The 16,964-nt window shown below is 35.7% G+C and overlaps 1 protein-coding gene across 2 annotated transcripts; it reads left to right on the top strand.

Moving 5' to 3' along the window:
- The first annotated feature begins 2,757 nt into the window (after positions 1-2,757).
- On the top strand, positions 2,758-16,964 carry LOC148173111 (uncharacterized). 2 transcript variants are annotated; one of them, XM_088039123.1, is made up of 9 exons: positions 2,758-2,849; positions 12,460-12,527; positions 13,104-15,472; positions 15,522-15,929; positions 15,981-16,118; positions 16,167-16,295; positions 16,343-16,486; positions 16,535-16,768; positions 16,819-16,964. In XM_088039123.1, exons 2-9 carry the CDS (start codon positions 12,500-12,502, stop codon positions 16,870-16,872), a joined length of 3,504 nt encoding a protein of 1,167 aa, XP_087895249.1. In that variant the 5' UTR covers positions 2,758-2,849; positions 12,460-12,499; the 3' UTR covers positions 16,873-16,964. The 2 variants fall into 2 exon arrangements, with proteins under 2 accessions (XP_087895249.1, XP_087895250.1); XM_088039124.1 differs by lacking the exon at positions 2,758-2,849 and adding an exon at positions 12,350-12,404.

The following is a 16,964-nucleotide window of genomic DNA, read 5'->3' as shown; positions in this document are numbered from 1 at the left end:
GATTCTGAATCAAGTCGCCTGTGGTTCGTGGCAAATTCACCAACCGGAGTGTCAGGAAAGTAGGAAATTAAAAGGGTATTGAAATTTGTGCGTCGGATTTTCTTCAATCTGTGTAATTTCGTAGGCTTATTAAAACCATTTTGATTGATTACCATTGTCTTAGGAACAAATCGTTTTTAATATTTTCTAAAAATTTGTTGGGCCGTCATACCTATTTCAAATTTAAAGAAAATTATAAGAAGTGAAACAACAATGAAAATTTGGTTGCCTATACTAAAAACACTAGTCAACAAATTTTGGAAAAAAATTGTACTGAAGCATTTGCTGGAGATGGCGAAAGTTGTTTCTATTGTGGAATGACTTCCTGATTGTGAATCTAAAGTCCGTTTTACTCTATCAGGTCCGAAATCAGAGAGATTCTTGAAATGTTATTTTTTTAGTTTTTGCGGTACAAATTTTTTTTTTCCCCGTTTCCTGAAAAGTTGCAAGATTATGGAATTGATCGACAGTGTTTTAGAAAAGCAATTTAATAAGCTTTTTTCGGGCAATTTAGTGGCACTATGAAGATGTCTTCAATTTTATAAAAATTTTATTTGAGGTGAAAAAAAATCTAGATTAATACGAAAACGTCAATAAATTAATTTCAAATTAAAAAACAGTTTTCTGCATAATTTTATCTTTGATCTCTCATTCAAAAATTTTTTAAAAATTTTTAGCAATTTTTCTCAAATATTTTGGCAAAAACTAACTCTTCCAGCGACTTCTATAGTTCGATGGAAAGCTTATTTAATTACCTTTTTAATGATGCACTTCAGAGTTTCATGATTTTGCAAGCAAAACTGAACAAAAGTGAGCGCAGTGAACCCAAAAAATCGATTTATTTAAATATCTCCTGACCTGATGGAGTAAAATTGACTTTGGATTCAGGATTAGAAGACAATTGTACTTCAGAAATGACATTTCTCTCTCCAGTACAATATTTCACGAGTACAAAGAATATTTGACGTAGAACGCATAAAACTAAAATATGTAAAAAAAATATTGAATACGCCAGAAGAAAGTATAATAATAAATAATTAAAAAAAAATTGTTCAATTCTAATGAATTTATAAATTTATTTTGTTCTCCTAATTCTTTCTGTTTACAAAAAGTAAAACAAGGACTTGGGATTTTACTACAAAAATTCCACTCCTTGTGTCAATTTTTTGACCATTTTTTACCTTGTGGCTGACAATTTTTTTAAACGACATTTTTTGTCATAATGAAACCCATGAAAGCAAAAAAAATGTAACTGGAAAAGTACCTAGTACTGTTACTTATCACCTCGTAACACGAACGTCAGTGTAAAGTTATACGAATTCACTGAGGGGCGTCGAGGCGTCTTCAACACGTTTATCAACAGTTTCGTCAAAAAAATTTCCCAACGGATGCTTATTAATTGATTTATTAACGCAATTTGGATTTCCACTAAATCAAAATCGGCACAAACGTTTCTGCTCGAAATATTTGTCAACCACTTCAAGTATTCAGTTTTGCAATCAATAACTGATCCATAAATATATAATAGGTTGTGTAAGTTTGTCGGTTGTAATTAGAAAGTCGCAAGGTAAATTTTGTACATTGAACGTATGAAATAATTATCTTGGTTATTTTGAGGTTTATTGAAAATGGAATAAAAAATTACTGACACAGTTCTATTCATCAAACGGAACATAAAAGCTTGTTACATGATTTGTGCTGTGCAGGAATTTGTTTAAAAAAATTAGCTACTATTACCGTTGTTGTTGTGCAATACAATATTGTTATAAATATTGGGAAATAATGGAAAAATAATTGTTTATAAACAAACAGTATTTGAAGGTTCAATTTGTTTATTTTTTTCGGAATAAAGAAATAGGAAATTGCAAGAGTGCTTCCTGCAGGCTTTATTTTGATTTTTATTTAGTTAGTATCTACTTAATTCGGTGGTTTAAAATTGTACTTCATACTTTTACTTCTCCATAACTGAAAGATACGAAAAATTCTTCAAAATTCGAATCTCTTAATTTTTTCTTTTTTTACAAGTTTTTCATTTTTTGTTGTCTATGCAAAAAAGCGGCATAATATTTTGCTTTTGTTGTTCATTGAGTTCAAAAGACTCCTCAAAGTTTCCAGTATTTTCCTTCTTTCCTCCAAGAGCACGGCCGCAAGAAAATCGGAACATGACGCAAGTAGCGCAAAGTACTGACGTCCAAGCCATAAATAAAATCCACAATAAAATCAATTTCCTTTAAAACCCAATAAACGCTTCATCGTTTCAAACTTATCGCCTTTTTTTACAAGCGACACAACTTCACACTTAGCAGCTCAAGAGTGGCAATTATCTTCGTTTTTCCCGTCCACCAAGCGTCGTCCTATCTTGTTTTACGTGCGAAAAAAGCGTCAAACGTTCCGTAAAATCGTTAACAGTGCAAAATAACGAAAAGTTGCGGTGAATCAGTGCATTCGAAGCAAGCTACATGGAGAAATCACAACGGAATGTTGGTTTCAGCAGCACGAATCTAGCGAATGCCTCGACTGTTACCAAGTTACCACGTTCATAACAACTCTAGGATAAAACCTGACTCATTGTTAATCAGTTGTCCGATGGATTCGGGCAGGTAAACTCGTGCTGGTGCTCTTCGACGGTCGCTGCTTGTGTTAGTTACTTCGCGGTTGTCATCCACAAGTGGTTTATCTCTGTTTCTTCAGTAAACAAAAAGCGGTGTTTGCGCTTGATAACGTCTGTGCTTTGGTGTAGTGTACGTGGAGTTATCATCAATTCTAATCGATATCGATTGTCCTTGGCGAAAAATCGGATATCTATAATGGTGAGTTTGTTTCGAATTTTTCAGGAAGCGGAAGCGATAACTTCAGGTGCTTTCAAGGTTCCACTGATAAGTTAAGATGTGAAACGTGTTTCTTTAGTTTTTCTTTGTATTCTTCATTATCCATTTCCTTGTACGTCATACGCTAGATACGGTAGGTTGCAAAATCAATGAGACTTTCATCAGTAATTAACCTCAATAGTGAGCGTGACCGCTGAGGACCAGCAAAGAAAATTGTTTTCTACGACTTTTAACAATAGTTTTGCTTATTAGAAGTAACAATTAATCGACACGTGGTGTGTTGGTAAATATAGATATTCCGTGAATAACAACAATTTCGTATTATTTAGTTTCGAGGCCTTTTATTGAATGTTTCTAATATTGTTAATATGTTTGTTAACTGCAAGGAATCTTTTCACTGATTTGTTTGTTTATATACAGTCATAATGTGGAATCTGATAATCTAGACTCGAATTTCACCGAAAGGAATAAAGGATTTAAAAATAAGCCAGCCAAAATAATTGTATGCAGAAATGTTTTTAACGAATTTCTTTGAACCAACTATTAAAATCCTATTCAAAATTCTGTAGCTAATAATTTTAACACACACTTTTTACTGTTTTTTAATACATATTTTGTATTATTATTAAATTTGATTAGACAATACAACAGCTGTAATGTGCATAATCGTTTACCTGAAAAATTATGCATTGAACAACGAAAATTTCCCACAATTAATAAAATTAATTATTAATTACTGAATCATAGATAAACGGAATTACGTGGCCCGAAACCTATATAAATAATCCATTTTGATGACAATACAACCGATAAGTATTGTTATTGAAAATGAATAAAATAGCCTTCAACGCTTATCTTAAAAATTTCTAATAAAATAATAAAAACGAAACCTTGCCACAAGTTTTTCAAGCTTTAGATTTCAGTTTTCTTTTTCCAAGACCATCATGGTCGGAAGAGGTTTTGTAACATTTAATTATACCATGTTAGCATTACCTTGACTGTTATAGCAACTGATCTGTTTCAATAATAGTTTTATTAAAAAAGATCGGACGCCGCCAATCATTACGATTCCGCAAATACGGTAAAAATATGTTTGTCAGTATTTTAAATTGTTTATTTTACGGTTGAGGAGCTTCATTTACATTTTTTACTAAAAACACGTGTAGATAATTCGTATAATTTTCGAAAAGTTTTGTTCAAATTGGTGTTAAAGGGAGACAAAAGGTCTATTTTCGTCCGAGCACTGCTAATATTGATCGATAAAAATTCAAATGAGGTAAACAACAATATTTTATAAAGAAATAACAACTGTGACTAATGCGACTTTGAGATTTCCAAATGATAATGAGCAATGTTAGCAAAATATGATGAGTAACGTTTATACTCCGAATGACTTCCACAAGTGTCACGACAGCTTTTTTGTTAAAATTTGTTTTTCTTGTACTTTAGGTTTTCTTGCGTCAAACTTTCAGGAAATGAAAGCAGCAATCGTTCGTCCAATCTAGAGAAACAATTATAAAACGGAATCATTCTTGAAATAGATAAGTAATAATTAGGTCATTGTATGTGGCACAATGCGGCTTATAATATTATCGCCAATGATGCTAACAAACTGCGATAACGAGTACCTAAAAATATTCCACCAATGTTTAAAAGTGCAAATATTTAAAGTATACTTAACCTAACCTTGTGGAAGATCAATGACGAAATCGGTAACGTCTTGAGCAAGAGTTACGTTATTAACATGATCAAAATTCCGAAAATCGCATTCGCCTTATATAAAGAGTAAAAAAATCGCGTTTCATGCTCAATGGTTCCATCTTTCAATGCAAACAGAGCAGAAATCCAACATAAGAGTTTCACTTTGTGCATTTTCTTGTAATATAAAAACAAAAATATGAATTTTTCGTTGCATAATTAGAAAATGAGTTTTCACGCTTTAAGCCGAGATTTTGTCACAGTCTTAATTGTTACTTTCACGATTTATTGGCTCGTCATCAAACATTTAAATCACTTTCTTTGTATCTCAGAAAATTTTCACTATCTTTTATTTCTGGAGCGTAACTCTCATTCCGCTATTGTATCGATTGGATCATCAATTTAGAAAATGAACATCCTGGAAGTGTTTCTGTGTTGTCGCGCAAAGATGAGATTCGGACTTTCACATTCGTGTGGGTTGGAAATTTGGTATCATTAGCGATAATTTTCGGAGATTTAAGCTCTGGGAACCGTTTTTTAGTGACCACAACGTTAGCATTGTATCTTGATGGTTTATTCCTCTGGAAACTTTTTGTTACGCTGTAATATGTCCTTACAATATTGGCCAATGGCCTTTTAAATCAAACGGAAACCGCACTTTCCCCTTGAGGCATAATATTAGATTGAAGACTAGGTCACTATTTTCTCGACTTATCAATTTAGACACGTAATCCCCACGCATTTCATCGTACGATGCGTAATTTTGAAATGTTGCAAGTTCACTCAACTTATTTAAAGTAAAGGTTAATTAACACGCTCAATTTCGGATAGGCACAGAAAATTGCCACACCTCGCAAGTACCGTTGATGTTTTATTATCTGCTACAAACTTGCGGAAGCTGATTTGAAAGCAGTTACGGTTAACAACTCTGGAAGAAATAAAAGAACACTGAATGAACGCGTTGGCAATCTAAAGATGGTGATTTCTCCTCCCCGGAAACTAGAGTTGGTATTAAATTAAACGCATCTAACGAAGCGTGGACAAATCTATCAAACGTTATGTAATTTAATTAACACCTGTCTACCTACCTGCCAAATTCGATGCTGTGACACTTAAGTAGGTTTGGATCCTGTTTGAAAGTGGAAGATGGAAAACAGTGAGTAATAATAAATTACGGACATTTATAAAATATTAATCAGGCTATTATTATTCGCAACCTTGGTGTGACCGCTTGCCATAAACGAACTTAAATTGGAAAATTTTGAAGTTTATACGAACTACCAAAACAAAATTTTGTGGGGAAACTCAGCTTGAATGTAAATTCTGTGTTATGTAAATATTTTTCTTTGTCTCTCATCGCGTTTATTCACTTTTACCAGGTCAAAGGTTGACGAAGAAATTACTTTCTTGCATGAGTTTGTGGTGGTTTAAATTATCCACGACAAACTCTGATCTTTTGTGGAGATAAAGTCGTACTTAGGGTATTAGGAAAGGTTAGGCGTATCAAAAAGGGGATTTGCAGGTTTGACGTTTTAACTATTGTTATCAGTTATCAGCCCATTATATCACCTTTTTGTCTATGGACCTCTCGGAAAGCTTTTGCCTGCATAACAAAAACTCGTGTTATTCCAAAATGATTTTATTCATTCGGTGATAAATTAAAGCGTCGCCGAAGGGGATAAACATAATGCTAATTTTAGATGTTCATAGATGGAAAAACATTTCATTTAAAAAAAACTCCTTGTAAACAAAATTTGTTTCATGGTTTCCACGATCGGAATAAAATAAATAAATTATAACTCAGTTTTGGTCGGGTTTTAGGTTTGAGATTTTCATGAATGTTTGCTTTTCATCTATTTATTGGACACACTAAATTGCAAAGTTTGGTCTGTAGTGACATAAATTATTGAAGTTTTGAGAGAAAAAAGCTCGGAGTTGTTTCCAATAGGTCTAAATTTTGAAGTTTTCTGCTCTTGTTGTCTCTGACATCATCACTGAAAATTCTTAATTTTATTGCGATTTATTTTGACGCACATTTTTTTCGACAAAAGCGGTGTTTTCAGCATTTTTCTATATATCATAATTCCGGAGATACTGAGGTTCAAAAATTTTAAAAAGTCTCCATAATCAAACCTTTTAAATTCGAGTTAAGACCGGTTTTTGGGGTAAAACTGTGCGGGAAAAATGATGGTAGAAACCGTTTTTATTTATCTGTTGTAGTCTTGGAAATATCGAGCATTAAAAATTTGAAAAATAAAAATAAACTAATATTATCCGAAATTTTAAATCCCTATAACTCGGTTATTTGTTGTTCGTGGATTTTAAGCCGGGATTTGGAATCTGCGCGAAATTCTGAGTAAAATAACCACCAATAGTTCAAGATTGCTTCGTAAATAAGTGAGATAGTGACCGAATTAGATTTAGAAAACTGAATTTTTTGACTTATTTCAAACTTCAAATTTTTTGGTATGTAATATAAATATGATTCTTATTGGCTGAAGAGCGAGGAAAACGATAGTGAAAATCGCATTTTTATATCTGTCATAGTTCCGGCGATATTTAGGTTCAAAAATCGAAAAAAAAAAGTCTCGAAAACCATAAGGTAGCCAATAATCTTTGGTCTTAAATAACATTTTTTTTGTTTTTGAATTTGAGTTAAGGCCGGATTTCTATCTAAAAAAGCGCGAGAAAAACGATGGTGCAAAGCGTTTCTATTCATCTGTTGTAGTTTGTAGTTTCGAAAAACCCGAGTATTAAAATGTTGAAAACTAAAAATCAACTATCTAAAATTTTAAACAGCCATAACTTGGTTATTTGTTGTCGTACGTGAAATTTTGCGTAAAATGAGCACCAATTATTTAAGATTGCTTCGTAAATAAGCGAGATATCAACCGAAAAACTGAATTCTAAAATCCTCACATTTCTTCAAAACTCCTTGCTGACAGTTATAAAAACCTTGTTTTATCTATTTAAATTAGTTTCTTCTTAAAATTATCAGTTTATTCAAAAAGCTCGAAAATCGCTTTGCTTCAAATATGGAAGAATTTCTCTCCGCCATAAAACAATCACGCGTAAGCAATTTTGCCACAAACGCTGCTCTTCTCTCTTGCACTTCTGTTATCTCCAAATGGTGCTTGTTACCGCCAGAGGCGGAGAGTATCATGTTAATTTTATCATGTAATAGTCAGACAATGATATTCAAATTCTTTCTCTTCGGGCAATCGTATTTTTTGCTTGAAACCCAATCAAATTTTTTCTTACTTTTCTGAAGGTTAAAATTACATTATCTCATTTCATCAGAGGACATTTTTTCCAACCCGCATAGCCGTGTGGCAACTCTTATTGTTGTAACGTTTAATATGTTCCTTGCATCACAACCGCAAGCAAAAATTCTGCACTTACTTACATAAATGAACCATGAAAACGAAACTACAACTTTATATAATGTGCGTTAGATAAGCTCCAAATAGTGCAAGTACAAGTGTTTAAAACACTTTCATTGTTCGTGAGAAAATTCTTGTGACTTATTGTGATGGGTGTGAACTAAGTCACGGATTACACCTAAACACGAGTTTCCTGCTTATTACATATTATTTGCGTTAAAACAACGATCAGCAATTATGTTGCATAATACAAAGTGATCAAAGCAATGGAGCGAATCATGTCTTTGACAATCGAAAAAAATTCTATTGTTAAGAATGAGGAGTGCCCTCAGAGGAAAAGGCACATCTTGGTTTGTTTATTGTGAATTTGAAGTGAAGTCGTGACTGGTTCAAGGTGTGTGACATTTGCTGAAGAGAATGGATGCTTGTGGTTGAAAACTATTAGTTTGTATTATTGAAGAATGGAAGAAAAAGGTGCGGTCGGTATGTTGGTTGTACTAAGTGCGGGTGGAGGCAAAAATGTGCCATAAACCGATCAATTTAGATAGGAAAGTGGCACAAGTCGAGGTAGACAATTATATTGACCCCAGTCAAGAAAAGTGTAAAGTATTAATAGCGCTAACATGTGGCAGCATTATCGGCTTGGAACTAAAATTCAAATAGCGTGAAAAGTAAACGAAAGTGCGTAATTGAAACACCTGGAAACTATTAAAGAAATCAATAAAAAGTATATTCTGCAAACTGGTTTTTAAGTACTCCTGATGTTTGTAATTAAGCTTAGAAGTTAATTTTATTTCATCATAAATAGTTATCTTCACGACATGATGGCCGCATACCACAACTTTTTTCATTTTCTTATTTACCAGCAGTTGCTATTCTTGTTTACCTACTTTATCTGATTTCTGTAATCATAAAAGTACACTCTGTACTTGTCTTTGTTGCAGACAACATGACTCATTTCTTGTGTAGGAGGGCCAACGTTATGAGACGTCTCTTTCTTTCGGTTCTAAGAACATTACTAATACGATATTCATTCGTATTTTTGGCGTTGAAAATTCTTCGCCGCCGATAATATCTTCATCATTCATTCAGAGATGCTACGATATCATTATGAATGTATGACTGTATCTACCCCGGTACTAAAAATTCAAGTCACATAAAAATGAGGAGAAAATTATGTAGATAGTGTCTCAGATCGGAATGTCAAACATTCAAACTGACCATAGAAAAATCGTCGTTTTGCATCGTCCCTCACAGTTTTGACTCAGCGACTTGTAAACCTTGTTCTTTATTACGAACGAGAAACGTTTCACTTTTAATGAAGTCCCATAGAATCCTACAAATTTTTTCAACCTCGGAAATTCTTAGAGGTTCTAAACCGATCGAAAAGTATTATACATAAATTTCTCACAGTGTAGCCCGGGGATTTAATTAATCTAGCTCGTTTCCGTGTTGCTTTTTTACTTTATTTGCAAACTGGTCAGCTTGAAACGAAATCATTGTTGCGTTAACGAAGAGGACGCTGAATTATGAATCTCTTTCAAGTCACGCAAAAAATCTTTGGATGGCAGGATTGTGTAACCACGCTAATTAGTGTTATTTTTGGGATTACGACATTGTGACTTCTTCGGAAAGATTAGCATAATCGGTTTTGACCCCAATTTGTTTAAGAGCACATGCACAATTGTTCGTAATTGGACTTTCTAGAAATTTGACCAATCGCGGTTAATTATTGCTGCCACGACAAATTAAGAGTCGCTTTTCCTTCGTGCGTTGGTATAATTACCATTTAAGCATAATTTTTGTTATCTTGCGTATTTCTGTTATTTTTACATGCGGATAGCATCAGATATCATTCGCAATAGTTTCAACACGAGTTGCGAAAGCAACACAGGAGAACACCAAAGGTTAGTTACATTGTGAAGTCGGGAATATTCTTTGAATAATAAGTGGAAGGTGAGGCCACGAAGAATATTTACAGAGGAAAATCCAGAGTTATATAAGCAACGTGACAAAATATTTGTACGCAAATAAAACTCTGTGGTATTGCAAAAAATCAATTAAACGTGTTCTTCAAGGTTAGTGTATGAATTTATGACTTTGTATGGGCACGAACAAAAAAACGAGCAGTTTTCTAACGAACCATCGCAACGATAACTGTATCCTGACACGAACGACTTCAAATTCTTGTTCTGTATCATTCCTTACTTTCTCTTTGTGCATTTTTTCTGTTACGCAACTGGCAAAAAGACAAAGTTGCGCTCGGTCTTCGGAACTTCTTCAAATCAATGTTGCGCTTATGTAATAAGTATGATCACTGAAAAATGACGAAAACCTAGATATATTCGTGTCAAACATAACGGGACTGCGGCTCTCGGCTGCTGATTTGAAAAGGTCTGATGGCTTGCGGATACGCGCGAAGAAAAAGGTCCAAGGAGCCGCTTTGCATGCGCGAAAAATCCGTCACCTAGATCCACGTATGGTATGAAAAGAGAAAAGAAGTAGGGCACGGTTGCAAATCCATTGTGGGTGTTTGGTGTAGGCATGGAAATCAAACAAGTTGATGGTCATTACCGTGGAAATGACAATACACGTGCGGCTCCTTTGGTTGGCTGACATTGACTTCGGTCACGTGGAGACGGGAGAAAAAGGATACTCCTGAAGCGGATATGTCTTGCGTTCGTTCAATCAACCAGGAAAAGGCGCAATTACGGTAGTAATTAAAAGGAAATTAAAAACGAGGCAGACGGACGCCGAGAAGTAGGTTTCTAAAAAAGTTTAACTTGGTCTAGATGTAGGGGAGACTGGGGTAAAATGATTCCCTTTGATTCAAAAACAATTACAGCGATATTTGTCTTTTTCCTAAGGTAAGGCATTTTTCAATCAAGTGTATTTTACTTTTCGAATTAAAATTTAAAAATGACCCCTGTGGTGTTTTGAAGGATTACCATTAAACTTTCAATTTTTTGTAGATTCAGTTGCAACCTTGCATGTTGTAAATCGATGGATTATGTTCTTTGTGTTGTAATTATATCCAGCCACCCTCATTCACATATGTTCAATTAGTCACATCTCATAACTCTCCCTTAAGTCGGGGTGGGGGTGCGACTATTCCGACTACGCATTTTTCTAAGATTTTAGATTTAGTTCTTAAGAAGTACTGATCCGGACTCCAACCCGGAATGTAAATATTAGCAACCAATAAACCACAATTTAAGGAATCTCGCTTTTTCACTAATTACATTTGTTCTTATTGCTCTTGTGGTAAAACGATCACTTAGATATTGGGTAAAACGATCCCGAGATCATTTTACCTCTAATATGAATAATTGGATGATACTTGACAAAAGACAGTGATAAAAAAACAAAAGCGAGAGAAAGAATCTTTTTAGAAGATATTTTTTATTGAAAAAAATATAATCACTCTTCAGAAGAAGAAGATTGGATTAGATGCAGTGTGTGCCAAAAATGGGCTAATGATCAATGTGCAAGAGCAGACGAAGAGAAAAATATATTCACTTGCAATTTGTTTGGCGGAATTAAAAACTTCTTAAATTAGAAAAACCTTTTGTTTTTACAAAAAAAAGTAATTCTTTTAGTATTACTTCTTGTTATTTAAGTTTATTTTGTTTTGACTTCAATGCTTAAATATATTCACTGTTTCCACTAACTTTTGCTGAACTTATAAAACTTATAGTCTATGGGTAAAATTACCCTTCTGCAGTCTTGCACTTAATTTTTATTTTAATGAAAATAGTGCAAAATTTCGGATGCATTTTTAGGCGAACTTGTAGTACATTAGTTGTCAAAGCTCCTGCCTAAGTGATAGATTTATCAATATAAAAGTTTTGTAGTTATGGTGCTAAAGACCTTAGAGAGATCATTTTACCCCAGTCTCCCCTATGCTAATTGTAAAGATTTATGAACGGACAACGCAACGGCAGTTTAGTGTTGAGATGACAATGAAGTTGCAATTATTGCGTCATTGATAACAATACATCACTGTTTCCCAAACTCTGCAGGTCATGGCAGCATACAGAGAGAATTTTTGTGGAACACTCATTGTCCGGCAATGACGAAAGGAATTTTTGTACTGTCAAGTCGTGAAGATTTGATATGGATCACATAAAACCCTAAATAGCTCTACATTCTTTTCGAAATTCACGGCTATAGATATCGTTGAAACTAGATAACACCTTAATTACGTCACTGCTTTATTCAAGCTTAATAGTTATATAAGTGAGCAGGAAAAAACCTCTTCGCCTTTATTCAATTCAAAACTAATTATTTTATTAGTGTATTAAAATTTGCATTTGAATGATGCGCATTTGCGGCCTTCAGGTTCTGTGCTTGAAGCCAATTAAAATTGGTTAGCAGCGTTGCTACGACACTGACAAAAGGAAACACTTGTAGACGCATTGGCGCATTGTTTGAATTTTTATTGCTTATCTTATCAGTAAGGATAGTAGTCGAATGTTTTCAGAAAACTAATTTGTTTTATTTCGTTACAGATAATCAACATTTGGCGATCATAGTAACAATGCCATCATTATGGGCTTCACGGTTCGGTTCATGCTAGGTATGTTGAATTTCGTACTTTTTCGCTTAGTCCTATGTGTTGACATCTGACTCTACTAATTACTCTTCTAATTAAATTACTCATTTGCAAGTCTGAGTAGTTTAATTCCACATGGCTTTGCTACGTTTTGAGGACTAAAATAATTAGATATTCACGCCGATAAAATAACAGATAATAAAACGAGCGTTATGAATCACGTCACGTCATTTTAATGTCGGCTCTGATTTAATGGAACTAAACTATAACTGTGTACATTTGTGCTCGCATAATTGCGTACCTCGCGATTGCTTGTGAGAATTTTTTCTGGTCAGGGTTGGAATAACAATAACGAAACCTGTCATGGAATTCTGCACAATTTTTGTTTAAATTATACCCGCAATAGACTTGAAATGATCTCATGAACAATACAATTAACAACACCGTAGCAAGTGTCATTGTCCTAATCAAAAGGAATGAGTTAAAAAGCGTAGCAGACGCCATGTCGATACAGTTAACACGAACTAAACACGTTTCCGTTAATTCCTCGACTTTGGGGACGGTCATGGTCTTGTCACGAACGGTTTTTTCTTTTTTTAGGTACTCTCCTGGTTCTGCTATGCTTCTGGTCGGCCCAAACTACACAGCTCAACCGGTTCATTCGCCAAGTTAGCCACAATGAAAGTCAGACGCCTGACAAACTTCCAGAAATTCAAGCTGAAAGTAGCACCCAGAAGATTGTAGCGAATCTCACTGATACTACCAAACCAAAGACTGATTTTAGTACTGATAACAAAACTATAGATAAAACAAATAGTGTGATAAGCAACCCAGAAAAAGCAGAGACGGTGGAAATCGCAAGATCTATAGACATTGAGAAATATGTCTCGAAGGAGTTCCATAATAAAAACAACGTGTTTACGTTACCCACCTCTTCGGATAACGAAAAGTTTGTAAATCCTGAATTTGATTACCATGTGACAACGCACAAACATGAATTCGAGTATGATTACCACTCGGAGCTCACAACGCCGAAGAGCCCGATTTTTGATGACAGGTTCAAAGAAGCGGTGGCAAGTGTTGATCAAAAATTAGAACATTTCGACGACTCCCCTGAGGTTTCGTCGGAACTAGAATCCAAAGAAAGACCGAGCTTCGAAAAACTCTTGGAAGAAACTAAGAGAAACGACACCAAAGCTGATTTAAATTATGTCAATTATAAGAACGTTGTAAGTAATGACACAGCTGGTAAACATTCTATGCACCAAGATGTGGTGGTGGAGGAAGGGACTAACCTAGATTTCCATTCGAATTACAATCACACTAGTGTTATTGATGAAGACGACAATGGAAACAACACAATTGCTAAAGAGAACGACAAGAAAATCGAGGTAACGACTTTGTCCAATGTAATACCAGATAAAGGCGATTTAGAACGCGCTGAAAGTTCCACGAGTAAAAGTGTGATTCTTACTACGAGGAAGAATAACATTCTTACTAAACCACCATCAAATAGAAACTCCAGTCATATTTCAATACTCAGCAACAATATCGAGACGGAAACTGTGAAAGCCATTAATCCTGTTCAGTCATCGACTGATAGAAACAAAGGAGAGACTGAAACAGTTCAAGATTTACACCTCAACAAGACACCTATTGTTCTTGCCAAACGACCATTTATGGTAGCCGAAGAACCACGCACTGAACCTGTCATGGACACAAATCATATAAACAAGTCTGAACAGTTGCTACAAGAAAACCAAGTCATTCCAGTACACGTTGAAGCTCCTCCAACGATGAAAAACAGCACCACTGAATCTCCAAGCAGAGAAAACGAGACAACAGAGGAGGTTGTTTCAACTACCACTAATTTACCTTCAACAACATCAGCTGTGGAAACAACAACAACTGTTGTAGTAGCTACAATAGCACCAGCTGTTGAAAGAACAACTCGTGTAATAGCTACAACAACGCCAGTTGTTGAAACAACACCAACTCTTGTAGTAGCGACAACGACGGTACCTACAAATCTTGCAGATCTTGTTAAAAACGCAACGAAACAACCTGAAACAACCGAAATCGAAACGATAACGTCTGTTGTAACCGAGACGAGTGTTTCTCCGTGGACAAAACTGACTACGATGACACCTGTTGAAGTGAAGACTTTTCCCACGATATCTACAAAGTTGATGAAAGTACTACCTGTGGAAGTCACGCCAACGGAATCAACAACAGAAGTGCCTTTTTCCACGACTGAGACAGAAACAAAACTGACGACAGAAGTACCTATTGAAGTGAAGACTTTTCCTACACCTGAGATAACAACACAATTACCGACAGAAGTACCATTTTCTACAACGGCGAGGGGTGAATTTACAACACCACTGATTGAATCCGAAGGTACAACAGTCGCGTCCACTGAAACTCAAACAACTGTAGAATCAATTTCAACAACTGTGGAGGCAACTACAGCGATAGAGTCAACTCCATCAACTATTGAATTTGAGCAAGTTTCACTGACTGAGATTCCCTTGAACACAAACACTGAGATTGATCTCAGTAATAAAACTACCACGGAGAATTCGGTGCGGACTTCCAAAGAGATGGTATATAAAGACGTGACCACGTCTCCGGTGGTTACAGAAGCGCCTCTGTCGACCACTGAACCCACAACTCTTCAAACAACAGAAGTATTAGTTGAGACAACACAGACAAAGACTGAAGAACCGGAGACTACTTCCGTTCCCGCCACTGTAAATCATTCCACACGCGTTGCTCCTGAGTTCAAGTCCATAGAACAAACTGACTCTTCAGTTGAGGTGGAAAATTCGACCGAAAACTACTCAGCCACTTCAGAATTCTACGAAAATACTAATTCTCCCGATTCTTCTGATAACAGTGGAACAATTGCTGCGATTGCTATTTCTTCAGTCGGAGCGGTGTGTCTTATTTTGTTAGCAGGACTTCTGGTAAGTGTTAATGCGGTGATAACGTTCTTCTAATGATAGATTTTCGCAGGTTATAATGCGCAAAAGACAGAAGAGGTTCAACTACGGTCAAAGATGTCGTCCTGTGAGTCTCGACGACTACAGCATGGACAACGTTTCTGTTTACAACAGCGTGAGAAGAAAAGGGGCGGTTCGAGGCTCCAAGAGATCCTACGGGAATCCCGCGTTTGAAGATCCTGTTTGTGTTAGTCATCCGTTAAATTTTCCGGCACTAGGAAAATTTGCTAACAATTTGGAGGACATGAAGGCCGAATTCGAGGAGATCCCGCAGATTACGGCGAGAACTAACGAGCTTCCTGAAGGGTGTGACACCAAAAACCGTTACGCTAATGTCATACCTCTTCCGGAAACACGTGTCTTCTTGAGTTTAATTGATGGATACCCTAACAGCGATTACATTAATGCCAACTATGTCACTGTAAGTTGAGTCTTGGGTTTTTGAAATGTAGTCTAATAAGGAAGATTGTAGGGTCCCAAGAATACCAAAGGATATTACATTGCTTGCCAAGCTCCTCTGCAGAACACTGTGGATGATTTCTGGCGCATGATTTGGGAACAGCAGTGTAAAGTTGTTTTGATGCTAACACATCTATTTGAGAATGGAGTTGTAAGTTGATACAATGCTCGATGGACCTATGTAACTCATTTTTTTCAGGAAAAATGTGTGGACTATCTGCCGCCTTCAGAAGTATTAGATTGCCACCGTCTCTTCGGCGACTTCCAAGTGACCTTAAAGAAACGCGAAGTCAAAGACAAATACATCATCTCGAGTCTGCAACTCAAGGTACATTTCCTCTTTATATAACACAAATAATCACCTTCCTTTGGCAGAACATGGTTTCCAACAGTTGGCGAGAAGTCACGCACTTCTGGTATTTAGGTTGGCCTGAAAAAGGCGTTCCTTCAGAGGCCAACTCTCTCATCGCGTTCCTCATCGAGGCACGAAGTTATATGAAGTCCTCTTCTTTAGATAGAGTAAGAACTGTCTTGTATTGTTGCTTATCTAACTTACAATGTTAACAGAAGGAAGTTACCAATGGAAACTTGACCAATGGTTTGGCCAAAAACGAACTGAATCCTGTGGTGGTCCACTGTAGTCCTGGTACAGGACGCACAGGAGTGGTGATAGCTTGTGATATTGCTATAAGAGAATTTGAACAAACTCGTCTTATTGATGTACCGAGAATAGTTTATAAAATAAGGAGGGATAGGGCGAGCGCTGTACAAACTAAAGAACAGTACGCATTTATATATAAAGTAGGTTTTCGTCTTTTTTTTGTGGATAGAAACTAATGGATTTTTTCCAGGTGATCAATTTTTACGCAACTAAGCTGACAGGAGGTGCTTTGGATTCGCTGTGAAGTGCTGGAAGTATTGTGATACAAGTGATAGTTGAAAAGAAGTTGGATTGTTGTTCTCAAATGTTTTATTCTATGTACACTTTGGTTTTAAG

This window comes from Gnatocerus cornutus, chromosome 6, assembly GCF_029298725.1.
Source record: "Gnatocerus cornutus isolate USDA-ARS CGAHR chromosome 6, icGnaCorn1.1, whole genome shotgun sequence".
Taxonomy (NCBI): Eukaryota; Metazoa; Arthropoda; class Insecta; order Coleoptera; family Tenebrionidae; genus Gnatocerus; species Gnatocerus cornutus.
Note: the sequence above shows the minus strand (reverse complement) of the source record. Positions and strands in the feature narration are given on the sequence as shown.

Excerpts from the sequence above, each read along its gene's own strand:
- LOC148173111 (XM_088039123.1), top strand. The coding sequence starts at position 12,500 with ATGGGCTTCACGGTTCGGTTCATGCTAG. Across the intron at positions 15,473-15,521 it reads TTTTGTTAGCAGGACTTCTG|GTTATAATGCGCAAAAGACA; the intron begins GTAAGTGTTAAT and ends AGATTTTCGCAG. Across the intron at positions 16,487-16,534 it reads AGTCCTCTTCTTTAGATAGA|AAGGAAGTTACCAATGGAAA; the intron begins GTAAGAACTGTC and ends CAATGTTAACAG.